Source organism: Oncorhynchus clarkii, chromosome 26 (assembly GCF_045791955.1).
Source record: "Oncorhynchus clarkii lewisi isolate Uvic-CL-2024 chromosome 26, UVic_Ocla_1.0, whole genome shotgun sequence".
NCBI classification, from domain to species: domain Eukaryota; kingdom Metazoa; phylum Chordata; class Actinopteri; order Salmoniformes; family Salmonidae; genus Oncorhynchus; species Oncorhynchus clarkii.
Window position 1 is genome coordinate 50751360 of NC_092172.1, and position 27674 is coordinate 50779033.

Below are 27674 nucleotides of genomic sequence, written 5' to 3' on the forward strand. Positions count from 1 at the left end.
GGTAGTCATTATGTACCTTGGTATCCAGAGACTGAGGTAGTCATTATGTACCTTGGTATCTAGAGACTGAGGTAGTCATTATGTACCTTGGTATCCAGAGACTGAGGTAGTCATTATGTACCTTGGTATCTAGAGACTGAGGTAGTCATTATGTACCTTGGTATCTAGAGACTGAGGTAGTCATTATGTACCTTGGTATCTAGAGACTGGGGGAGTCATTATGTACCTTGGTATCCAGAGACTGAGGTAGTCATTATGTACCTTGGTATCTAGAGACTGAGGTAGTCATTATGTACCTTGGTATCCAGAGACTGAGGTAGTCATTATGTACCTTGGTATCTAGAGACTGATGTAGTCATTATGTACCTTGGTATCCAGAGACTGAGGTAGTCATTATGTACCTTGGTATCCAGAGACTGAGGTAGTCATTATGTACCTTGGTATCCAGAGACTGAGGTAGTCATTATGTACCTTGGTATCCAGAGACTGAGGTAGTCATTATGTACCTTGGTATCTAGAGACTGGGGGAGTCATTATGTACCTTGGTATCTAGGGACTGAGGTAGTCATTATGTACCTTGGTATCTAGAGACTGAGGTAGTCATTATGTACCTTGGTATCTAGAGACTGGGGGAGTCATTATGTACCTTGGTATCTAGAGACTGAGGTAGTCATTATGTACCTTGGTATCTAGAGACTGGGGGAGTCATTATGTACCTTGGTATCTAGGGACTGAGGTAGTCATTATGTACCTTGGTATCTAGAGACTGAGGTAGTCATTATGTACCTTGGTATCTAGAGACTGAGGTAGTCATTATGTACCTTGGTATCTAGAGACTGAGGGAGTCATTATGTACCTTGGTATCTAGAGACTGATGTAGTCATTATGTACCTTGGTATCCAGAGACTGAGGTAGTCATTATGTACCTTGGTATCTAGAGACTGAGGTAGTCATTATGTACCTTGGTATCCAGAGACTGAGGTAGTCATTATGTACCTTGGTATCTAGAGACTGATGTAGTCATTATGTACCTTGGTATCTAGAGACTGAGGTAGTCATTATGTACCTTGGTATCCAGAGACTGAGGTAGTCATTATGTACCTTGGTATCTAGAGACTGAGGTAGTCATTATGTACCTTGGTATCTAGAGACTGAGGTAGTCATTATGTACCTTGGTATCCAGAGACTGAGGTAGTCATTATGTACCTTGGTATCCAGAGACTGAGGTAGTCATTATGTACCTTGGTATCCAGAGACTGAGGTAGTCATTATGTACCTTGGTATCTAGAGACTGAGGTAGTCATTATGTACCTTGGTATCCAGAGACTGAGGTAGTCATTATGTACCTTGGTATCCAGAGACTGAGAACTACAAGTCAACTGAAAGGTAGCCATTATGTACCTTGGTATCTAGAGACTGAGGTAGTCATTATGTACCTTGGTATCCAGAGACTGAGGTAGTCATTATGTACCTTGGTATCTAGAGACTGAGGACTACAAGTCAACTGAAAGGTAATCATTATGTACCTTGGTATCTAGAGACTGAGGTAGTCATTATGTACCTTGGTATCCAGAGACTGAGGTAGTCATTATGTACCTTGGTATCTAGAGACTGAGGTAGTCATTATGTACCTTGGTATCTAGAGACTGAGGTAGTCATTATGTACCTTGGTATCTAGAGACTGAGGACCACAAGTCAACTGAAAGGTAGGATGGAAGGAAAGAGACATTGTTTAGTGCATATAAATGGCCCCTCCCATTTCCCTGGGCCAGCGTACCTTGATGAGGTTGGAAGGTAGGATGGAAGGAAAGAGACATTGTTTAGTGCATATAAATGGCCCCTCCTATTTCCCTGGACCAGCGTACCTTGATGAGGTTGGATTTAGGAGGCGCTGCTTGGGTCCCCTGTACTCCTTTACTGATGTCTCTGGGCTCCTGGCGATGCCTCTGTCTGACGATGTACTCATAGGTATTCAGACGGTTCCACACTGTAAACGGAGAGAGAGGAGGGTTAGCGACACACACACACACACACACACACACACACACACACACACCTGAATCTCATGAAATCTTACATCAAGGATCATCAACTAGACTAAGCTACAAGATGTTTTTATTTATTGTGTGGACGGTCGGAGGGCCAGAACATAAGACCAATTCATTTGTAGATTACAAATTGACGTAAAAATCCCAAACAGATTTTATATTTAATAAAAACAGAATCATTTCAAATGTTAATTACATTGATACAGAATCACATCTCTCTCTGTTTATGAGTGGAATTACTTGGGAACAGATTTACTAAATTAAAATCACTTTGAGGTGAATTATTTTATTCATTATTATTATTATTTATTCATCTTTTATGTCCAAAAACAGATTATTGTTCATCATTATTAATCATAATTCCTAGCATTTTATGTCCAAAAACAAATTATTATTTTTTTGTCTCAGAAAAACTTTGCGGGCCAAATAAAATTGTCCGCGTGCTGAATATTCTGCCAGTTGACATCTCAGCCTTCCATCATCAACGGAAGGAAGCTGCCTTGCTCTCTCTATGGACACAGTAGCAGGCTACAACACAGTAGCAGGCTACAACACAGTAGCAGGCTACAACACAGTAGCAGGCTTCAACACAGTGGACAGACATCCCTCCTACGCCCCCTTGTGGTAACTCTCTACATTACAGGCCTGGGATCAGGTTCCCGCTCTTATTTATTATAATGTAAAAGACTAAACTGATCAGAGATCAGCAGTCCTACAATGAAACGCGTTGCTCCCATACACTCTAGTGGAGGACTAGAGTAACTCCATATGGCCTCTTCCTCCCTATGGGCCCTTCCTCCCTATGGGCCCTCCCTCCCTATGGCCCCTTCCTCCCTATGGCCCCTTCCTCCCATACACTCTAGTGGAGGACTAGAGTAACTCCCTATGGCCTCTTCCTCCCTATGGGCCCTTCCTCCCTATGGGCCCTCCCTCCCTATGGGCCCTCCCTCCCTATGGGCCCTCCCTCCCTATGGGCCCTCCCTCCCTATGGCCCCTTCCTCCCTATGGCCCCTTCCTCCCTATGGCCCCTTCCTCCCATACACTCTAGTGGAGGACAAGAGTAACTCCCTATGGCCCCTTCCTCCCATATACTAGTGGAGGACTAAAGTAACTCCCTATGGCCCCTTCTTCCCATATACTAGTGGAGGACTAAAGTAACTCCCTATGGCCCCTTCCTTCCTATGGCCCCTTCCTCCCTATGGGTACTCCCTCCCTATGGGCCCTCCCTCCCATACGCTCTAGTGGAGGACTAGAGGATCTCCCTATGGCCCCTTCCTCCCTATGGGTCCTCCCTCCCTCCCTATGGCCCCTTCCTCCCTATGGGTCCTCCTTCCCTCCCTCCCTATGGCCCCTTCCTCCCTATGGCCCCTTCCTCTAATGCTGCCATTGCTATGGAGCTGGTTGTATTCACTGGGGCTAATGCTGCTGTTGCTATGGAGCTGGTTGTATTCACTGGGGCTAATGCTGCTGTTGCTATGGAGCTGGTTATATTCACTGGGGCTAATGCTGATGTTGCTATGGAGCTGGTTATATTCACTGGGGCTAATGCTGATGTTGCTATGGAGCTGGTTGTATTCACTGGGGCTAATGCTGCTGTTGCTATGGAGCTGGTTGTATTCACTGGGCCTAATGCTGATGTTGCTATGGAGCTGGTTGTATTCACTGGGGCTAATGCTGATGTTGCTATGGAGCTGGTTGTATTCACTGGGGCTAATGCTGCTGTTGCTATGGAGCTGGTTGTATTCACTGGGGCTAATGCTGCTGTTGCTATAGAGGCACACAGCAGGAGATAAAGATCAGAATAGAAGTCTAGACATTTTCAGGGATGAATATTTCCCCACAGCATTGACTCTATACAGTACACACTAAGAGAGGTAAATATTTTTATCGTTTATTTAACTAGGCAAGTCAGTTAAGAACAAATTCTTATTTACAATGACGGCCTTTCGGGGAACAGTGGGTTAACTGCCTTGTTCAGGGGCAGAACGACAGATTTTTACCTTGTCAGCTCTGAGATTCAATCCAGCAACCTTTCAGTTACTAGTTCAGCGCTCTAACCACTAGGCTACCTGCTGGTTACTAGTCCAACGCTCTAACCACTAGACTACCTGCTGGTTACTAGTCCAACGCTCTAACCACTAGGCTACCTGCCGCCCCTCCACTCTAACCACTAGGCTACCTGCTGGTTGCTAGTCCAACACTCTAACCACTAGACTACCTGCTGGTTACTAGTCCAACGCTCTAACCACTAGGTTACCTGCTGGTTACTAGTCCAACACTCTAACCACTAGACTACCTGCTGGTTACTAGTCCAACGCTCTAACCACTAGGTTACCTGCTGGTTACTAGTCCAACGCTCTAACCACTAGGTTACCTGCTGGTTACTAGTCCAACGCTCTAACCACTAGGTTACCTGCTGGTTACTAGTCCAACGCTCTAACCACTAGGTTACCTGCTGGTTACTAGTCCAACGCTCTAACCACTAGGTTACCTGCTGGTTACTAGTCCAACGCTCTAACCACTAGGTTACCTGCTGGTTACTAGTCCAACGCTCTAACCACTAGGTTACCTGCTGGTTACTAGTCCAATGCTCTAACCACTAGGTTACCTGCTGGTTACTAGTCCAACGCTCTAACCACTAGTCTACCTGCTGGTTACTAGTCCAACGCTCTAACCACTAGACTACCTGCTGGTTACTAGTCCAACGCTCTAACCATTAGGTTACCTGCTGGTTACTAGTCCAACGCTCTAACCACTAGGTTACCTGCTGGTTACTAGTCCAACGCTCTAACCACTAGGTTACCTGCTGGTTACTAGTCCAACGCTCTAACCACTAGGTTACCTGCTGGTTACTAGTCCAACACTCTAACCACTAGTCTACCTGCTGGTTACTGACCCAACGCTCTAACCACTAGGCTACCTGCTGGTTACTGGCCCAACACTCTAACCACTAGTCTACCTGCTGGTTACTGGCCCAACGCTCTAACCACTAGTCTACCTGCTGGTTACTGGCCCAACGCTCTAACCACTAGTCTACCTGCTGGTTACTAGTCCAACACTCTAACCACTAGGTTACCTGCTGGTTACTAGTCCAACACTCTAACCACTAGGTTACCTGCTGGTTACTAGTCCAACGCTCTAACCACTAGACTACCTGCTGGTTACTGGCCCAAAGCTCTAACCACTAGTCTACCTCCAATCTAACCACTAGGCTACCTGCCGCCCCTCCCCTCTAACCACTAGGCTGCCCTGCCGCCCCTCCACTCTAACCACTAGGCTACCTGCCTCCCCCCCACTCTAACCACTAGGCTGCCCTGCCGCCCCTACACTCTAACCACTAGGCTACCCTGCCGCCCCTCCACTCTAACCACTAGGCTACCCTGCCGCCCATCCACTCTAACCACTATAGGCTACCCTGCCACCCCTCCACTCTAACCACTAGGCTACCTGCCGCCCCTCCACTCTAACCACTAGGCTACCCTGCCGCCCCTCCACTCTAACCACTAGGCTACCCTGCCGCCCCTCCACTCTAACCACTAGGCTACCCTGCCGCCCCTCAACTCTAACCACTAGGCTACCTGCCCCCCCCCCCCCCCCCCCACTCTAACCACTAGGCTGCCCTGCCGCCCCTACACTCTAACCACTAGGCTACCTGCCTCCACTCTAACCACTAGGATACCCTGCCGCCCCTCCACTCTAACCACTAGGCTACCTGCCGCCCCTCCACTCTAACCACTAGGCTACCCTGCCGCCCCTCCACTCTAACCACTAGGCTACCCTGCCGCCCCTCCACTCTAACCACTAGGCTACCCTGCCGCCCCTCCACTCTAACCACTAGGCTACCTGCCTCCCCCCCACTCTAACCACTAGGCTGCCCTGCCGCCCCTACACTCTAACCACTAGAATACCCTGCCGCCCTCCACTCTAACCACTAGGCTACCCTGCCGCCCCTCCACTCTAACCACTATAGGCTACCCTGCCGCCCCTCCACTCTAACCACTAGGCTACCCTGCCGCCCCTCCACTCTAACCACTAGGCTACCCTGCCGCCCCTACACTCTAACCACTAGGCTACCCTGCCGCCCCTACACTCTAACCACTAGGCTACCCTGCCGCCCCTCCACTCTAACCACTAGGCTACCTGCCTCCACTCTAACCACTAGGATACCCTGCCGCCCCTCCACTCTAACCACTAGGTTACCTGCCACCCCTCCACTCTAACCACTAGGCTACCTACCGCCCCTCCACTCTAACCACTAGTCTACCTGCCCCCCCTCACTCTAACCACTAGGTTACCTGCCACCCCTCCACTCTAACCACTAGGCTACCTACCGCCCCTCCACTCTAACCACTAGGCTACCTACCGCCCCTCCACTCTAACCACTAGGCTACGCTGCAGCCCCATATGATTTACAGACTCTTGTTGAGATGTGAAGGACCAAAGTGTACACTGTGAGAGATTTTTACTAAGGAATAAAGTTAGTTACAGTGCCTTGCGAAAGTATTCGGCCCCCTTGAACTTTGCGACCTTTTGCCACATTTCAGGCTTCAAACATAAAGATATAAAACTGTATTTTTTTGTGATGAATCAACAACAAGTGGGACACAATCATGAAGTGGAACGACATTTATTGGATATTTCAAACTTTTTTAACAAATAAAAAACTGAAAAATTGGGCGTGCAAAATTATTCAGCCCCTTTACTTTCAGTGCAGCAAACTCTCTCCAGAAGTTCAGTGAGGATCTCTGAATGATCCAATGTTGACCTAAATGACTAATGATGATAAATACAATCCACCTGTGTGTAATCAAGTCTCCGTATAAATGCACCTGCACTGTGATAGTCTCAGAGGTCCGTTAAAAGCGCAGAGAGCATCATGAAGAACAAGGAACACACCAGGCAGGTCCGAGATACTGTTGTGAAGAAGTTTAAAGCCGGATTTGGATACAAAAAGATTTCCCAAGCTTTAAACATCCCAAGGAGCACTGTGCAAGCGATAATATTGAAATGGAAGGAGTATCAGACCACTGCAAATCTACCAAGACCTGGCCGTCCCTCTAAACTTTCAGCTCATACAAGGAGAAGACTGATCAGAGATGCAGCCAAGAGGCCCATGATCACTCTGGATGAACTGCAGAGATCTACAGCTGAGGTGGGAGACTCTGTCCATAGGACAACAATCAGTCGTATATTGCACAAATCTGGCCTTTATGGAAGAGTGGCAAGAAGAAAGCCATTTCTTAAAGATATCCATAAAAAGTGTTGTTTAAAGTTTGCCACAAGCCACCTAGGAGACACACCAAACATGTGGAAGAAGGTGCTCTGGTCAGATGAAACCAAAATGGAACTTTTTGGCAACAATGCAAAACGTTATGTTTGGCGTAAAAGCAACACAGCTGAACACACCATCCCCACTGTCAAACATGGTGGTGGCAGCATCATGGTTTGGGCCTGCTTTTCTTCAGCAGGGACAGGGAAGATGGTTAAAATTGATGGGAAGATGGATGGAGCCAAATACAGGACCATTCTGGAAGAAAACCTGATGGAGTCTGCAAAAGACCTGAGACTGGGACGGAGATTTGTCTTCCAACAAGACAATGATCCAAAACATAAAGCAAAATCTACAATGGAATGGTTCAAAAATAAACATATCCAGGTGTTAGAATGGCCAAGTCAAAGTCCAGACCTGAATCCAATCGAGAATCTGTGGAAAGAACTGAAAACTGCTGTTCACAAATGCTCTCCATCCAACCTCACTGAGCTCGAGCTGTTTTGCAAGGAGGAATGGGAAAAAAATTCAGTCTCTCGATGTGCAAAACTGATAGAGACATACCCCAAGCGACTTACAGCTGTAATCACAGCAAAAGGTGGCGCTACAAAGTATTAACTTAAGGGGGCTGAATAATTTTGCACGCCCAATTTTTCAGTTTTTGATTTGTTAAAAAAGTTTGAAATATCCAATAAATGTCGTTCCACTTCATGATTGTGTCCCACTTGTTGTTGATTCTTCACAAAAAAATACAGTTTTATATCTTTATGTTTGAAGCCTGAAATGTGGCAAAAGGCCACAAAGTTCAAGGGGGCCGAATACTTTCGCAAGGCACTGTATATATAAATGCTTAGTTGGTAGGTAAACATTAGATATAAACCCTTAGTTGGTAGGTAAACGTTAGATATAAATGTGAGTTCTTGGACTGCCCAAAGTGAGCCAGCTAGATAGACTTAATGAGGTACAGTATATGTGTGTAAACAGAGTAGATGCCCAGCAGACAGACATACAAAGGACCATCCAGCCAGGTGTTTAAACTCACTGAGGTAGAAGTGGAAGCAGAGTAGATGCCCCAGCAGCAGACCAGAGAGCAGGCCCAGGGCGATGGTGAGGCCAGCCAGGGTAGGGATGGCTGGGCCTGCTGTGGAGACCGGAGCCACGGGCAGGAAAATAAACCACACCACCGTCTCATTCCTCACTGTGAGGGGGGACAAGGACAGGGACATTCTTCACTGTGAGGGGGGACAAGGACAGGGACATTCTTCACTGTGAGGGGGGACAAGGACAGGGACATTCTTCACTGTGAGGGGGGACAAGGACAGGGACATTCCTCACTGTGAGGGGGGGACAAGGCAGGGACATTCTTCACTGTGAGGGGGGACAAGGCAGGGACATTATTCACTGTGAGGGGGGACAAGGCAGGGACATTCTTCACTGTGAGGGGGGACAAGGCAGGGACATTCTTCACTGTGAGGGGGGACAAGGCAGGGACATTCTTCACTGTGAGGGGGGACAGGGCAGGGACATTCTTCACTGTGAGGGGGGACAAGGCAGGGACATTCTTCACTGTGAAGGGGGACAAGGCAGGGACATTCTTCACTGTGAGGGGGGACAAGGACAGGGACATTCTTCACTGTGAGGGGGGACAAGGCAGGGACATTCTTCACTGTGAGGGGGGACAAGGCAGGGACATTCTTCACTGTGAGGGGGGACAAGGCAGGGACATTCTTCACTGTGAGGGGGGACAAGGACAGGGACATTCTTCACTGTGAGGGGGGACAAGGACAGGGACATTCTTCACTGTGAGGGGGGACAAGGCAGGGACATTCTTCACTGTGAGGGGGGACAAGGACAGGGACATTCTTCACTGTGAGGGGGGACAAGGCAGGGACATTCTTCACTGTGAGGGGGGACAAGGCAGGGACATTATTCACTGTGAGGGGGGACAAGGCAGGGACATTATTCACTGTGAGGGGGGACAAGGCAGGGACATTCTTCACTGTGAGGGGGGACAAGGCAGGGACATTCTTCACTGTGAGGGGGGACAAGGCAGGGACATTCTTCACTGTGAGGGGGGACAAGGCAGGGACATTCTTCACTGTGAGGGGGGACAAGGACAGGGACATTCTTCACTGTGAGGGGGGACAAGGCAGGGACATTCTTCACTGTGAGGGGGGACAAGGCAGGGACATTCTTCACTGTGAGGGGGGACAAGGCAGGGACATTCTTCACTGTGAGGGGGGACAAGGACAGCAGCAGACTTCAGGAGGGGACACAGAGAGTTAGTCTTGCATTGCATCTTTCCTTCCTTCCTTCTCTCTCTATAGACACCAGCTTGCTGAGCAGAGAGACAGACAACATAGAGACATCAGAACAGACTTCAGGAGGGGACACAGAGAGCTAGTCTTGCATTGCATCTTTCCTTCCTTCCTTCTCTCTCTATAGACACCAGCTTGCTGAGCAGAGAGACAGACAACATAGAGACATCAGAACAGACTACAGGAGGGGACACATATACTAAAATCTCTCTCTCTCTAATAATAAAGCTGATAGATTGATTGTGTTTATCAGTACCGGGTACCAGGGTTTACCTTGGAAGTGTTTATCAGTACCGGGTACCAGGGTTTACCTTGGAAGTTTTTATCAGTACCAGGGTTTACCTTGGAAGTGTTTATCAGTACCAGGTACCAGGGTTTACCTTGGAAGTGTTTATCAGTACCAGGGTTTACCTTGGAAGTGCTTATCAGTACCAGGTACCAGGGTTTACCTTGGAAGTGTTTATCAGTACCAGGGTTTACCTTGGAAGTGTTTATCAGTACCAGGTACCAGGGTTTACCTTGGAAGTGTTTATCAGTACCAGGTACCAGGGTTTACCTTGGAAGTGTTTATCAGTACCAGGGTTTACCTTGGAAGTGTTTATCAGTACCAGGTACCAGGGTTTACCTTGGAAGTGTTTATCAGTACCAGGGTTTACCTTGGAAGTGTTTATCAGTGCCAGGTACCAGGGTTTACCTTGGAAGTGTTTATCAGTACCAGGGTTTACCTTGGAAGTGTTTATCAGTACCAGGGTTTACCTTGGAAGTGTTTATCAGTACCATGTACCAGGGTTTACCTTGGAAGTGTTTATCAGTGCCAGGGTTTACCTTGGCAGTGTTTATCAGTGCCAGGTACCAGGGTTTACCTTGGAAGTGTTTATCAGTACCAGGTACCAGGGTTTACCTTGGAAGTGTTTATCAGTACCAGGTACCAGGGTTTACCTTGGAAGTGTTTATCAGTACCAGGTACCAGGGTTTACCTTGGAAGTGTTTATCAGTGCCAGGTACCAGGGTTTACCTTGGAAGTGTTTATCAGTGCCAGGGTTTACCTTGGAAGTGTTTATCACTGCGCAGCTTTGAGGGATCCAAGAAGAACTCGATGAAGATGTAACTGGCGATGACCACCACCAGGCATATACCCAGCAGAGCAGAGATCACACTGTTCAGGAAGAGCCTGGGGTAGAGAGAGAGAGGTTAGGGTACATGGACACAGAGATCACACTGTTCAGGAAGAGCCTGGGGTAGAGAGAGAGGATTGGTTAGGGTACATGAACACAGGGATCACACTGTTCAGGAAGAGCCTGGGGTAGAGAGGGAGAGGATAGGTTAGGGTACATGAACACAGAGATCACACTGTTCAGGAAGAGCCTGGGGTAGAGAGAGAGAGGTTAGGGTACATGGACACAGAGATCACACTGTTCAGGAAGAGCCTGGGGTAGAGAGAGATGATAGGTTAGGGTACATGGACACAGAGATCACACTGTTCAGGAAGAGCCTGGGGTAGAGAGAGAGAGGATAGGGTACATGAACACAGAGATCACACTGTTCAGGAAGAGCCTGGGGTAGAGAGAGAGAGGATAGGTTAGGGTACATGGACACTAACCTTCAGGCCTAAAGTCACCAAGGAGAGCATTCTAACCTTCAGACCTAAAGTCACCAAGGAGAGCATTCTAACCTTCAGACCTAAAGTCACCAAGGAGAGCATTCTAACCTTCAGACCTAAAGTCACCAAGGAGAGCATTCTAACCTTCAGACCTAAAGTCACCAAGGAGAGCATTCTAACCTTCAGGCCTAAAGTCACCAAGGAGAGCATTCTAACCTTCAGACCTAAAGTCACCAAGGAGAGCATTCTAATCTTCAGACCTAAAGTCACCAAGGAGAGCATTCTAACCTTCAGGCCTAAAGTCACCAAGGAGAGCATTCTAACCTTCAGGCCTAAAGTCACCAAGGAGAGCATTCTAACCTTCAGACCTAAAGTTACCAAGGAGAGCATTCTAACCTTCAGACCTAAAGTCACCAAGGAGAGCATTCTAACCTTCAGACCTAAAGTCACCAAGGAGAGCATTCTAACCTTCAGACCTAGTCACCAAGGAGAGCATTCTAACCTTCAGACCTAAAGTCACCAAGGAGAGCATTCTAACCTTCAGACCTAAAGTCACCAAGGAGAGCATTCTAACCTTCAGACCTAAAGTCACCAAGGAGAGCATTCTAACCTTCAGACCTAAAGTCACCAAGGAGAGCATTCTAACCTTCAGACCTAAAGTCACCAAGGAGAGCATTCTAACCTTCAGACCTAGTCACCAAGGAGAGCATTCTAACCTTCAGACCTAAAGTCACCAAGGAGAGCATTCTAACCTTCAGACCTAAAGTCACCAAGGAGAGCATTCTAACCTTCAGGCCTAAAGTCACCAAGGAGAGCATTCTAACCTTCAGACCTAAAGTCACCAAGGAGAGCATTCTAACCTTCAGACCTAAAGTCACCAAGGAGAGCATTCTAACCTTCAGACCGAAAGTCACCAAGGAGAGCATTCTAACCTTCAGACCTAAAGTCACCAAGGAGAGCATTCTAACCTTCAGACCTAAAGTCACCAAGGAGAGCATTCTAACCTTCAGACCTAAAGTCACCAAGGAGAGCATTCTAACCTTCAGGCCTAAAGTCACCAAGGAGAGCATTCTAACCTTCAGGCCTAAAGTCACCAAGGAGAGCATTCTAACCTTCAGACCTAAAGTCACCAAGGAGAGCATTCTAACCTTCAGAACTAAAGTCACCAAGGAGAGCATTCTAACCTTCAGGCCTAAAGTCACCAAGGAGAGCATTCTAACCTTCAGGCCTAAAGTCACCAAGGAGAGCATTCTAACCTTCAGACCTAAAGTCACCAAGGAGAGCATTCTAACCTTCAGACCTAAAGTTACCAAGGAGAGCATTCTAACCTTCAGACCTAAAGTCACCAAGGAGAGCATTCTAACCTTCAGACCTAAAGTCACCAAGGAGAGCATTCTAACCTTCAGACCTAGTCACCAAGGAGAGCATTCTAACCTTCAGACCTAAAGTCACCAAGGAGAGCATTCTAACCTTCAGACCTAAAGTCACCAAGGAGAGCATTCTAACCTTCAGGCCTAAAGTCACCAAGGAGAGCATTCTAACCTTCAGGCCTAAAGTCACCAAGGAGAGCATTCTAACCTTCAGACCTAAAGTCACCAAGGAGAGCATTCTAACCTTCAGACCTAAAGTCACCAAGGAGAGCATGCAGACGTGTGTGATTTATTTTAGAAAAGGTTTGAATTATAACGACACAACCTGTCCTCTTTGACGCCTTGCAACCATTAGATCACGTCTCTAGTTTAGCGTTTTAATCGCTGCCACTGCAGTCACACAAAACAATACAAATGTGATCATTATTCACTTTTTTAAATATTTTTTAAGCTCATTTGAATTGGAAAAAAGGTAGCGAACACGCTGACCAAAGAGCGTCTTCGTCACCAGAAGCTAAAATAGAACTTTGTTCAAATCAGCTAAAACCGCCCAAAGCCCGAGCAAACTCACGGCCGACCTCGTTCCTTGTTCCACAGTTCCAGTGTTGAATATTCATGAGTCGCATCAGGACTAAAAGCCTTAAAATAAAGTCCTTGCTGATAGGGTTTCCCAGCGCACAGTAAAGAGGTCTGTTTCAGAATATAATATATGCCATTTAGTAGACTGTTTCATCCAAAGAGACGTACTACTGTGCGTGTATACCCTGAGTATGTTGACTGTGTTCCAAGCTGAGGCTGAGCAGCACATGGCTACATTATGAGTAAACAGTAGCTGGTCAATGGCTAACTCTGGTGTGATGCTGACCGAGGAGCTGGTCTAGGGGACTAACTCTGGCGTGATGCTGACCGAGGAGCTGGTCTAGGGGACTAACTCTGGTGTGATGCTGACCGAGGAGCTGGTCTAGGGGACTAACTCTGGTGTGATGCTGACCGAGGAGCTGGTCTAGGGGACTAACTCTGGCGTGATGCTGACCGAGGAGCTGGTCTAGGGGACTAACTCTGGAGTGATGCTGACCGAGGAGCTGGTCTAGGGGACTAACTCTGGTGTGATATTGACCGAGGAGCTGGTCTAGGGGACTAACTCTGGCGTGATGCTGACTGAGGAGCTGGTCTAGGGGACTAACTCTGGTGTGATGCTGACTGAGGAGCTGGTCTAGGGGACTAACTCTGGCGTGATGCTGACTGAGGAGCTGGTCTAGGGGACTAACTCTGGCGTGATGCTGACTGAGGAGCTGGTCTAGGGGACTAACTCTGGTGTGATGCTGACTGAGGAGCTGGTCTAGGGGACTAACTCTGGCGTGATGCTGACTGAGGAGCTGGTCTAGGGGACTAACTCTGGTGTGATGCTGACGAGGAGCTGGTCTAGGGGACTAACTCTGGTGTGATGCTGACCGATGAGCTGGTCTAGGGGACTAACTCTGGTGTGATGCTGACCGAGGAGCTGGTCTAGGGGACTAACTCTGGTGTGATGCTGACCGAGGAGCTGGTCTAGGGGACTAACTCTGGTGTGATGCTGACTGAGGAGCTGGTCTAGGGGACTAACTCTGGTGTGATGCTGACGAGGAGCTGGTCTAGGGGACTAACTCTGGTGTGATGCTGACCGAGGAGCTGGTCTAGGGGACTAACTCTGGCATGATGCTGACCGAGGAGCTGGTCTAGGGGACTAACTCTGGTGTGATGCTGACTGAGGAGCTGGTCTAGGGGACTAACTCTGGTGTGATGCTGACTGAGGAGCTGGTCTAGGGGACTAACTCTGGTGTGATGCTGACGAGGAGCTGGTCTAGGGGACTAACTCTGGTGTGATGCTGACTGAGGAGCTGGTCTAGGGGACTAACTCTGGTGTGATGCTGACTGAGGAGCTGGTCTAGGGGGCTAACTCTGGTGTGATGCTGACTGAGGAGCAGAAGAGAGAGGCAGAATGAGAGAGAGAGAGAGAGGCAGAATGAGAGAGAGGCAGAATGAGAGAGAGAGAGGCAGAATGAGAGAAAGAGAGAGGAGGAATGAGGGAAAGAGAGAGGCAGAATGAGGGAAAGAGAGAGGCAGAATGAGGGAAAGAGCGAGGCAGAATGAGGGAAAGCGAGGCAGAATGAGGGAAAGAGGCAGAATGAGGGAAAGAGGCAGAATGAGGGAAAGAGGCAGAATGAGAGAAAGAGAGTAGATAAGATACAAATAAACAATGTAAGGAGAGAGAGAAAATGAGAGAGAAAAGGAGAGAAAGCTATTGAGATAAAGAAGAACAAGAGAGATACTGACCAGTAATTCCGGCTCCCGACACAGTTGTTGAGCCACCTGCAGTGATGGTCAAAACTAGCGACACACTTGTTACAGGCACTGCAGTGTTTGGATTTGGGGCCCCTGCAACACACCACACATGTCTCAGTAAAGGATAGAAACACACATTCACACACAATGTGACTGGCCCTGAACATTACAGACCCCCAGGGCAGGGGTCACCATATGAGCTGTTAGGATTATGGCTGTTTCTCCTCATGACAGATGAAACATTATGTTGACCTGCTGCCTGGCCAGTCTGCATGAATAGTTGGTTCTGGTGTCCAGATGACTCCTCCTCAGTCCCTACTGACCAGCCTGAGATATAGATGTGTTCTGGTGTCCAGATGACTCCTCCTCAGTCCCTACTGACCTGCCTGAGATATAGATGTGTTCTGGTTCCCAGTTGACTCCTCCTCAGTCCCTACTGACCAGCCTGAGATATAGATGTGTTCTGGTTCCCAGTTGACTCCTCCTCAGTCCCTACTGACCAGCCTGAGATATAGATGTGTTCTGGTGTCCAGATGACTCCTCCTCAGTCCCTACTGACCAGCCTGAGATATAGATGTGTTCTGGTGCCCAGATGACTCCTCCTCAGTCCCTACTGACCAGCCTGAGATATAGATGTGTTCTGGTGTCCAGATGACTCCTCCTCAGTCCCTACTGACCAGCCTGAGATATAGATGTGTTCTGGTGTCCAGATGACTCCTCCTCAGTCCCTACTGACCAGCCTGAGATATAATCAAATATAGATGTGTTCTGGTGCCCAGATGACTACTCCTCAGTCCCTACTGACCAGCCTGAGATATAGATGTGTTCTGGTGTCCAGATGACTCCTCCTCAGTCCCTACTGACCAGCCTGAGATATAGATGTGTTCTGGTGTCCAGATGACTTCTCCTCAGTCTCTACTGACCAGCCTGAGATATAGATGTGTTCTGGTGCCCAGATGACTCCTCCTCAGTCCCTACTGACCAGCATGAGATATAGATGTGTTCTGGTGTCCAGATGACTCCTCCTCAGTCCCTACTGACCAGCCTGAGATATAGATGTGTTCTGGTGTCCAGATAACTCATCCTCAGTCCCTACTGACCAGCCTGAGATATAGATGTGTTCTGGTGTCCAGATGACTCCTCCTCAGTCCCTAATGACCAGCCTGAGATATAGATGTGTTCTGGTGTCCAGATGACTCCTCCTCAGTCCCTACTGACCAGCCTGAGATATAGATGTGTTCTGGTGTCCAGATGACTCCTCCTCAGTCCCTACTGACCAGCCTGAGATATAGATGTGTTCTGGTGTCCAGATGACTCCTCCTCAGTCCCTACTGACCAGCCTGAGATATAGATGTGTTCTGGTGTCCAGATGACTCCTCCTCAGTCCCTACTGACCAGCCTGAGATATAGATGTGTTCTGGTGTCCAGATGACTCATCCTCAGTCCCTACTGACCAGCCTGAGATATAGATGTGTTCTGGTGTCCAGATGACTCCTCCTCAGTCCCTACTGACCAGCCTGAGATATAGATGTGTTCTGGTGTCCAGATGACTCATCCTCAGTCCCTACTGACCAGCCTGAGATATAGATGTGTTCTGGTGTCCAGATGACTCCTCCTCAGTCCCTACTGACCAGCCTGAGATATAGATGTGTTCTGGTGTCCAGATGACTCCTCCTCAGTCCCTACTGACCAGCCTGAGATATAGATGTGTTCTGGTGTCCAGATGACTCCTCCTCAGTCCCTACTGACCAGCCTGAGATATAGATGTGTTCTGGTGTCCAGATGACTCCTCCTCAGTCCCTACTGACCAGCCTGAGATATAGATGTGTTCTGGTGTCCAGATGACTCCTCCTCAGTCCCTACTGACCAGCCTGAGATATAATCAAATATAGATGTGTTCTGGTGCCCAGATGACTACTCCTCAGTCCCTACTGACCAGCCTGAGATATAGATGTGTTCTGGTGTCCAGATGACTCCTCCTCAGTCCCTACTGACCAGCCTGAGATATAGATGTGTTCTGGTGTCCAGATGACTTCTCCTCAGTCTCTACTGACCAGCCTGAGATATAGATGTGTTCTGGTGCCCAGATGACTCCTCCTCAGTCCCTACTGACCAGCATGAGATATAGATGTGTTCTGGTGTCCAGATGACTCCTCCTCAGTCCCTACTGACCAGCCTGAGATATAGATGTGTTCTGGTGTCCAGATAACTCATCCTCAGTCCCTACTGACCAGCCTGAGATATAGATGTGTTCTGGTGTCCAGATGACTCCTCCTCAGTCCCTAATGACCAGCCTGAGATATAGATGTGTTCTGGTGTCCAGATGACTCCTCCTCAGTCCCTACTGACCAGCCTGAGATATAGATGTGTTCTGGTGTCCAGATGACTCCTCCTCAGTCCCTACTGACCAGCCTGAGATATAGATGTGTTCTGGTGTCCAGATGACTCCTCCTCAGTCCCTACTGACCAGCCTGAGATATAGATGTGTTCTGGTGTCCAGATGACTCCTCCTCAGTCCCTACTGACCAGCCTGAGATATAGATGTGTTCTGGTGTCCAGATGACTCATCCTCAGTCCCTACTGACCAGCCTGAGATATAGATGTGTTCTGGTGTCCAGATGACTCCTCCTCAGTCCCTACTGACCAGCCTGAGATATAGATGTGTTCTGGTGTCCAGATGACTCATCCTCAGTCCCTACTGACCAGCCTGAGATATAGATGTGTTCTGGTGTCCAGATGACTCCTCCTCAGTCCCTACTGACCAGCCTGAGATATAGATGTGTTCTGGTGTCCAGATGACTCCTCCTCAGTCCCTACTGACCAGCCTGAGATATAGATGTGTTCTGGTGTCCAGATGACTCCTCCTCAGTCCCTACTGACCAGCCTGAGATATAGATGTGTTCTGGTGTCCAGATGACTCCTCCTCAGTCCCTACTGACCAGCCTGAGATATAGATGTGTTCTGGTGTCCAGATGACTCATCCTCAGTCCCTACTGACCAGCCTGAGATATAGATGTGTTCTGGTGTCCAGATGACTCCTCCTCAGTCCCTACTGACCAGCCTGAGATATAGATGTGTTCTGGTGTCCAGATGACTCCTCCTCAGTCCCTACTGACCAGCCTGAGATATAGATGTGTTCTGGTGTCCAGATGACTCCTCCTCAGTCCCTACTGACCAGCCTGAGATATAGATGTGTTCTGGTGTCCAGATGACTCCTCCTCAGTCCCTACTGACCAGCCTGAGATATAGATGTGTTCTGGTGTCCAGATGACTCCTCCTCAGTCCCTACTGACCAGCCTGAGATATAGATGTGTTCTGGTGTCCAGATGACTCCTCCTCAGTCCCTACTGACCAGCCTGATATATAGATGTGTTCTGGTTCCCAGATGACTCCTCCTCAGTCCCTACTGACCAGCCTGAGATATAGATGTGTTCTGGTGTCCAGATGACTCCTCCTCAGTCCCTACTGACCAGCCTGAGATATAGATGTGTTCTGGTGTCCAGATGACTCCTCCTCAGTCCTTACTGACCAGCCTGAGATATAGATGTGTTCTGGTGTCCAGATGACTCCTCCTCAGTCCCTACTGACCAGCCTGAGATATAGATGTGTTCTGGTGTCCAGATGACTCCTCCTCAGTCCCTACTGACCAGCCTGAGATATAGATGTGTTCTGGTGCCCAGATGACTCCTCCTCAGTCCCTACTGACCAGCCTGAGATATAGATGTGTTCTGGTGTCCAGATGACTCCTCCTCAGTCCCTACTGACCAGCCTGAGATATAGATGTGTTCTGGTGTCCAGATGACTCCTCCTCAGTCCCTACTGACCAGCCTGAGATATAGATGTGTTCTGGTGTCCAGATGACTCCTCCTCAGTCCCTACTGACCAGCCTGAGATATAGATGTGTTCTGGTGTCCAGATGACTCCTCCTCAGTCCCTACTGACCAGCCTGATATATAGATGTGTTCTGGTTCCCAGATGACTCCTCCTCAGTCCCTACTGACCAGCCTGAGATATAGATGTGTTCTGGTGTCCAGATGACTCCTCCTCAGTCCCTACTGACCAGCCTGAGATATAGATGTGTTCTGGTGTCCAGATGACTCCTCCTCAGTCCCTACTGACCAGCCTGAGATATAGATGTGTTCTGGTGTCCAGATGACTCCTCCTCAGTCCCTACTGACCAGCCTGAGATATAGATGTGTTCTGGTGTCCAGATGACTCATCCTCAGTCCCTACTGACCAGCCTGAGATATAGATGTGTTCTGGTGTCCAGATGACTCATCCTCAGTCCCTACTGACCAGCCTGAGATATAGATGTGTTCTGGTGTCCAGATGACTCCTCCTCAGTCCCTACTGACCAGCCTGAGATATAGATGTGTTCTGGTGTCCAGATGACTCATCCTCAGTCCCTACTGACCAGCCTGAGATATAGATGTGTTCTGGTGTCCAGATGACTCATCCTCAGTCCCTACTGACCAGCCTGAGATATAGATGTGTTCTGGTGTCCAGATGACTCCTCCTCAGTCCCTACTGACCAGCCTGAGATATAGATGTGTTCTGGTGTCCAGATGACTCCTCCTCAGTCCCTACTGACCAGCCTGAGATATAGATGTGTTCTGGTGTCCAGATGACTCCTCCTCAGTCCCTACTGACCAGCCAGAGATATAGATGTGTTCTGGTGCCCAGATGACTCCTCCTCAGTCCCTACTGACCAGCCTGAGATATAGATGTGTTCTGGTGTCCAGATGACTCCTCCTCAGTCCCTACTGACCAGCCTGAGATATAGATGTGTTCTGGTGTCCAGATGACTCCTCCTCAGTCCCTACTGACCAGCCTGAGATATAGATGTGTTATGGTGTCCAGATGACTCCTCCTCAGTCCCTACTGACCAGCCTGAGATATAGATGTGTTCTGGTGTCCAGATGACTCCTCCTCAGTCCCTACTGACCAGCCTGAGATATAGATGTGTTCTGGTGTCCAGATGACTCCTCCTCAGTTCCTACTGACCAGCCTGAGATATAGATGTGTTCTGGTGTCCAGATGACTCCTCCTCAGTCCCTACTGACCAGCCTGAGATATAGATGTGTTCTGGTGTCCAGATGACTCCTCCTCAGTCCCTACTGACCAGCCTGAGATATAGATGTGTTCTGGTGTCCAGATGACTCCTCCTCAGTCCCTACTGACCAGCCTGAGATATAGATGTGTTCTGGTGCCCAGATGACTCCTCCTCAGTCCCTACTGACCAGCCTGAGATATAGATGTGTTCTGGTGTCCAGATGACTCCTCCTCAGTCCCTACTGGCCTGAGATATAATCAAATATAGATGTGTGCGAGACAGGAGAGGGGCTGCTGGGGTTGAGGCTCTGACTTTCTCTCATCCCCAGACATGTCCCCTCTTCTAGTCTGCTGCCCTCAATCCTCTCCACCCTCCAGTCCTGTCTTCTTCTCTGCCACCCACACAGCCCTGTCCAGTCCTGTCTTCCTCTCAGCCACCCACACAGCCCTGTCCTGTCCTGTCCAGTCCTCTCAGCCACCCACACAGTCCTGTCCAGTCCTCTCAGCCACCCACACAGTCCTGTCTTCCTCTCTGCCACCCACACAGCCCTATCCAGTCCTGTCTTCCTCTCAGCCACCCACACAGCCCTGTCCAGTCCTCTCAGCCACCCACACAGTCCTGTCTTCCTCTCTGCCACCCACACAGCCCTGTCCAGTCCTGTCTTCCTCTCTGCCACCCACACAGCTCTGTCCAATCCTGTCTTCCTCTCTGCCACCCACACAGCTCTGTCCAGTCCTGTCTTCCTCTCTGCCACCCACACAGCCCTGTCCAGGCCTGTATTCCTCTCTGCCACCCAAACAGCCCTGTCCAGTCCTGTCTAGTCCGGTCTAGTCCTGTCTAGTCCTGTCTAGTCCGGTCTAGTCCTGTCTAGTCCGGTCCAGTCCTGTCTAGTCCTGTCCAGTCCTGTCTTCCTCTCTGCCACCCACACAGCCCTGTCCAGCCCTGTCCAGTCCTGTCTTCCTCTCTGCCACCCACACAGCCCTGTCCTGTCCTGTCCAGTCGTCTCCCCTAATCTGCTAGTATATAACAGTGCCATCAGAAAGTATTCAGACCCCTTGATTTTTTTATTTTTTATTTTAGTTTGTTACGTTAAAGCCTTATTCTAAAATTGATTGGAAAGTCACACACCTGTCTATATAAGGCCCCCATGTCAGAGCAAAAACCAAGCTGAGGTCGAAGGTATTGTCCGTAGAGCTCCGAGACAGGATTGTGTCGAGGCACAGATCTGGGGAAGGGTACCAAAACATTTCTGCAGCATTGAAGGTCCCCAAGAACACAGTGGCCTCCATCATTCTTAAATGGAAGACGTTTGGAAACACCAAGACTCTTCCTAGAGCTGGCCCTTCGGAAAGAAAGGCCTTGGTCAGGGTAGGTGACCTGATGGTCACTCGGACAGAGCTCCAGAATTCCTCTGTGGAGATGGGAGAACCTTCCAGAAGGACAACGACCCTGAGCACACAGCCAAGACAACGCGGGTGTGGCTTCGGGACACGTCTCTGAATATCCATGAGTGGCCCTGCCAGAGTCCGGACTTGAACATCTCTGAAGAGACCTTCAGCCAGAGCCCGGACTTGAACCCGATCGAACATCTCTGGAGAGACCTTCAGCCAGAGCACGGACTTGAACCTGATCGAACATCTCTGAAGAGACCTGAAAATAGCTGTGCAGCGACGCTCCCCCATCCATCCTGACAGAGCTTCAGAGGATCTGCAGACAACAATGGGAGAAACTACCCAAATACAGGTGTGCCAAGCTTGTAGCGTCAAACCCAAGAAGACTGGAGGCTGTAATCGCTGCCAAAGGTGCTTCAACAAAGTACCGATTAAAGGGTTTAAATACTTATGTACATGTGATATTTCCGTATTTATTTTTTCTAAAAACCTGTTCTTGCTTTTTCATTCTGGATTGATGAGAGAAAAAACACAATTGAGTCCATGTTAGAATAAACCTGTAACGTCATAAAATGTGTGAAAAGTCTAGAAGTCTGAATACTGTCAGAATGCTCTGTAGGCCTAGTCCTGTTATTGCATTGGTTTCCACGGCAACCCCCTAGCCTCCTCCTTCCCCTTCACCAACCTTCCTCTGTTCCTCTGCTGCCCCCCCTGACTATCTGTTAGTCCTCCTGTTCTGTCCTGCTGCCTCCCTTCTGCCCAGCAACAACCCTCCTCAGTCGGGGGGGGGGGTGTCTCCCAGCCCCAGCCCCAGCTCTACAGTACCCCAGCCCCCACTCTTATGACCCCATTAATATACAGCCAGACTACTCTACTGACTGGTCTAACTACTGACCTCAGATCAGTCTCTAACATGTTACACAGCAGGTTACACTATGTTATGTAGCTCCAGAGAGACAGAGAAACAGAGAGACAGAGAGAGACAGAGAAACAGAGAGACAGAGAGAGAGAGACAGAGAGAGAGAGAGACAGAGAGACAGAGAGACAGAGAAACAGAGAGACAGAGAAACAGAGAAACAGAGAGACAGAGAGACAGAGAGAGAAACAGAGAGAGAGAGAGAGAGAGAGAGACAGAGAGAGAGAGACACAGAGAGAGAGAGAGAGAGAGAGAGAGAGACAGAGAGACGGAGAGAGATGAGAAGATCTGACCAGACAAAACACATTATAGGAACCAGTCACTACAAACCATTAGATGAGAGATTGAGAATGAGTCCCAAATTGAATCCTTTTTCCTACATAGTGCACTACTTTTGACTTGAGCCCTATGGACCCTGGTGAAAGTAGTGCACTATATGGGTGCCATTGATTTGGGACGCATCATAAGTACCTGCTTGAAGGAATGTCCTGATGGTGATATTTCTCTGTGAGGCTTTACAAAGAGAGTACTCACATGTCTACTTCACAGAGGTGATATTTCTCTGTGAGAGGCATTAGACAGTACTCACACGTCTACTTCACAGAAGTGATATTTCTCTGTGAGAGGCATTACAAAGACAGTACTCACACGTCTACTTCACAGAGGTGACATTTCTCTGTGAGAGGCATTACAAAGACAGTACTCACACGTCTACTTCACAGAGGTGATATTTCTCTGTGAGAGGCATTACAAAGACAGTACTCACACGTCTACTTCACAGAGGTAGCAGTGGCAGTTCTCGATGACGTGGGCATGTTTGGTGCGGTCGAACACGGGCACGGGGCCGCGGTAGCTCTTGGCCCTGACGTTGTAGTCCGCGGGGTCGATGGAAACCGCCATCAGGTGGACGAACAGGTGACACACAAACATGATGCCCGTGCACTGGAGACGGGAGGCAGTTAAGGACCTGGTCCTGTATGCTGTGGTTGTATAACCTCAAAACTAACAGAACAGGATGCTCTGTGTGTACAGTCTGTCAGTAACAGTAGGGTTAGGTTCAGTCTACTCCATCATGTCAGGATGCTGCTGTATGTACAGTTTGTAAGTAACAGTAGGGTTAGGTTCAGTCTACTCCATCATGTCAGGATGCTGTATGTACAGTCTGTCAGTAACAGTAGGGTTAGGTTCAGTCTACTCCATCATGTCAGGATGCATTATGTACAGTCTGTCAGTAACAGTAGGGTTAGGTTCAGTCTACTCCATCATGTCAGGATGCATTATGTACAGTCTGTCAGTAATACTAGGGTTAGGTTCAGTCTACTCCATCATGTCAGTTCAAATACAACCCAATAGGAACAGAGGATGCATACTACCCAATAGGAACAGAGGATACATACTACCCAATAGGAACAGAGGATACATACTACCCAATAGGAACAGAGGATACATACTACCCAATAGGAACAGAGGATACATACTACCCAATAGGAACAGATGATGCCAAAACATTGTTGGTTGTAGGGTTGAGGACCCCTTTTAGTTGAAACTGAACTGACCCCTTTTAGTTGAAACTGAACTGACCCCTTTTAGTTGAAACTGAACTGACCCCTTTTAGTTGAAACTGAACTGACCCTTTTAGTTGAAACTGAACTGACCCCTTTTAGTTGAAACTGAACTGACCCCTTTTAGTTGAAACTGAACTGACCCCTTTTAGTTGAAACTGAACTGACCCCTTTTAGTTGAAACTGAACTGACCCCTTTTAGTTGAAACTGAACTGACCCCTTTTAGTTGAAACTGAACTGACCCTTTTAGTTGAAACTGAACTGACCCCTTTTAGTTGAAACTGAACTGAACCCTTTTAGTTGAAACTGAACTGACCCCTTTTTAGTTGAAACTGAACTGACCCCTTTTAGTTGAAACTGAACTGACCCCTTTTAGTTGAAACTGAACTGACCCCTTTTAGTTTAAACTGAACTGACCCCTTTTTAGTTGACAACAGATGACATTGAAATTGTTTCTGAGGCGATCACCACAACACTGTCACTCTGAGCAAAACCTTTGAACCCATTACAACGAGTGCATCCCACATTCAGATTGCGATCGATCATATACATTGATTGATTGAGAGGATACGATGTAGCCAGCGGGGATCCAGTGGGAGGGAAGCAAGGGGACAAACACTCCAAACCCGGTGACAGCGAAGAAGAGGTAGAGGAGCCATGCCAGGAGCTGGAAGGGGTGTGGAGGCCAGCTCCACCCGTTGGTCCTGGAGCACAGAGGCAGGTCCCGCCGGGGCCCAGCCTCACTCACTGGGACCGTACGGTTGGGGTTGGGTTTACACACGTCCATACGGGAGGGGACAACTTCTGGAGGGAGGGAGGGAGGGAGGGAGGGAGGGAGAGAGACAGAAGAGAGAGAGAGAAGAGACAGAAGAGAGAGAGAAGAGAGAGAGAGAGAAGAGACAGAAGAGAGAGAGAGGAGAGAGAAGAGACAGACAAGAGAGAGAGAGAGAGAGAGAGAAGAGACAGAAGAGAGAGAGAGAAGAGACAGAAGAGAGAGAGAAGACACAGAAGAGAGAGAGAGAGAGAGAGAGAGAGAGAGAGAGACAGAAGAGACATGAGAGAGAGAAGAGAGGAGAGAGAGAGAGAGAGAAGAGACAGGAGAGAGAGAAGAGACAGAAGAGAGAGAGAGAGAGAGAGAGAGACAGAGAGAGACCGAGAGAGAGAGAGCAAAGCATCAGCACTCTGGTCATTGTTGCATTATTCACATATCATATAACATTGTTATTAGCTACATTGTTATTGACATTAACTTACGGTATGATCCATGTCAATTATGCCTATTTTGGAGGAAGTAATTAAGGAAGACCATTTTCCACCGTTTTGGTTACACGTCAGTACCTATTCAGGTGAGGGCTGTACTGAACCTACACGATTACTAGCTAACACCAAAACACAATCCAAATGTTTGTGTGCAGGCAGGGTGTTTCTGAAACCAGTCAGCTCATCATTACTTTGTAGTGTAGCTAGCTGGCTAGCATGGCTTCCATATCAGCATCATTATCTCTGCTCTGTAGCTAGCTGGCTAGCAAGCCTTCCATATCAGCATCATTATCTCTGTACTGTAGCTAGATGGCTAGCAAGCCTTCCATATCAGCATCATTATCTCTGTACTGTAGCTAGATGGCTAGCAAGCCTTCCATATCAGCATCATTATATCTGCTCTGTGGCTAGCATGCCTTCCATATCAGCATCATTATCTCTGTACTGTAGCTAGCTGGTTAGCAAGCCTTCCATATCAGCATCATTATCTCTGTACTGTAGCTAGCTGGCTAGCAAGCCTTCCATATCAGCATCATTATCTCTGCTCTGTAGCTAGATGGCTAGCAAGCCTTCCATATCAGCATCATTATCTCTGATCTGTAGCTTGATGGCTAGCAAGCCTTCCATATCAGAATCATTATCTCTGCTCTGTAGCTAGCATGCCTTCCATATCAGCATCATTATCTCTGTACTGTAGCTAGCTGGCTAGCAAGCCTTCCATATCAGCATCATTATCTCTGTACTGTAGCTAGCTGGCTAGCAAGCCTTCCATATCAGCATCATTATCTCTGCTCTGTAGCTAGATGGCTAGCAAGCCTTCCATATCAGCATCATTATCTCTGATCTGTAGCTAGATGGCTAGCAAGCCTTCCATATCACCATCATTATCTCTGTACTGTAGCTAGCATGCCTACCATATCAGCATCATTATCTCTGCTCTGTAGCTAGATGGCTAGCATGCCAACCATATCAGCATCATTATCTCTGTACTGTAGCTAGCATGCCTTCCATATCAGCATCATTGTCTCTGTACTGTAGCTAGCAAGCCTTCCATATCAGCATCATTGTCTCTGTACTGTAACTAGATGGCTAGCAAGCCTTCCATATCAGCATCATTATCTCTGTACTGTAGCTAGATGGCTAGCAAGCCTTCCATATCAGCATCATTATCTCTGTACTGTAGCTAGATGGCTAGCATGCCTACCATATCAGCATCATTATCTCTATACTGTAGCTAGATGGCTAGCATGCCTACCATATCAGCATCATTATCTCTGTACTGGCTAGCATGCCTAACGTTACCATATCAGCACCATTATCTTAATTGTAGACAGAAGAACAAAAAGCACCATCCCGTTATAAAAGGGAAGCTGGTAATAATTGTAGGTTGTGACTGAGTGACTCACCTTTTCAGTGCGGGTTGAATCGACTGGGGACGCTGCTGCTGCTGCGGGCTGTTCTTCTTAACCAAATCATCTCAGAGTCGGATCACAACAAGGCAGGTCCGCCGTTGTCTTTCCTCCAGGGGTTTCAGCTAAAGTCCAGCAGCAGGGTCCCATGTCTTGCTTCATTCAGCATGAATGCCAGCCATTGTTTTTAACTAGCTAGCTGCACACCACACAGAGGCAATCAGCCAACCCTCCTCCTCCAAGGAATTCAAGTCAGTAGGGCGTAAAAGTATATGCCATGAGGGGGATATAACTTGCTAGTTAAGCTTCCTAGCTTCCAAATCAACACCCCATACGATTTGTTTTAGGCTAGCAAGCTAATTGCTTTTTGCTAGCTTATCTGAAAGCAAGCAAAGGTAACGTTATCAATCAACTGATCCTGGTACAGTTAGCTTAGGAGCTTTTTCTTTATGTCTGGAGATGCTGCCGGGAATCTGTTAGCTCTGTAGCTAACCGCGGTATTAACCTACTGTAACAGTCACTAGCCTGGGCAATGTGGCATCGGTAAACTCAGCCAGCGACGGTAGCTTGTTAAAAAAACAATACCACGATTCAACAAAAAATACCAAATCATGAAATATCAAAAGCTACCACCAATTGAGTTATACTATTTTCATCTTAAATGGTAAGTTATTTTAACCAGATAACGGATAATAACAGTAGACTTGGTTCCTGTAAAAAAAAAAAAAAAATCCTTCCGATTTTTCAACTTCCTGGTTTCCCTGGTAACGACCCAGAGCCCCGTTCTGATTGGTCCTAGTAGGAGTCGCCACCACAGTGACCCCTGGTGGTCATGTCGAGCAACACGCCCGTCCTGCACCTGTTTCTAATCCCCAATGCTTTCCACAATGCTTTCACAGACGAGCTACAGGTGCAGCCGAGCCAGGTAGCTAGGCGTGGATTCAATGGAAGAACACTTACACTGCTTGTATGTTGAGTTTGTCCAGATACATAGGAGTCATTTGACGTCTCTTGTTCCACAAATTAATCAGTCTCCTACTTACATCATTGTAATGTAATCGAACGAACAGCAGAGGGCAGCAGTGTGTCATATATGTGAATATCCCATCAGCAATTTATCCTGACTCAGCAACCTTTGGAGTTATTGGGTTGCAA

At 48.1% G+C, this 27674-nt stretch overlaps 1 protein-coding gene across 1 annotated transcript in view; it reads right to left on the minus strand.

Moving 5' to 3' along the window:
- Nucleotides 1-27257, minus strand: part of LOC139385249 (palmitoyltransferase ZDHHC1-like) — a 45401-nt gene extending 18144 nt beyond the window's left edge. The window contains exons 1-7 of the mRNA XM_071130405.1: nucleotides 26517-27257; nucleotides 24422-24654; nucleotides 23054-23229; nucleotides 14919-15020; nucleotides 10682-10806; nucleotides 8360-8515; nucleotides 1866-1987 (exon numbers count right to left, since the gene is read on the minus strand). Of these exons, the coding sequence (XP_070986506.1) occupies nucleotides 1866-1987; nucleotides 8360-8515; nucleotides 10682-10806; nucleotides 14919-15020; nucleotides 23054-23229; nucleotides 24422-24637 (897 nt within the window). The 5' untranslated portion in view covers nucleotides 24638-24654; nucleotides 26517-27257. The remainder of the gene's footprint in view (nucleotides 1-1865; nucleotides 1988-8359; nucleotides 8516-10681; nucleotides 10807-14918; nucleotides 15021-23053; nucleotides 23230-24421; nucleotides 24655-26516) is intronic.
- Between the last annotated feature and the right edge of the window lie 417 nt (nucleotides 27258-27674).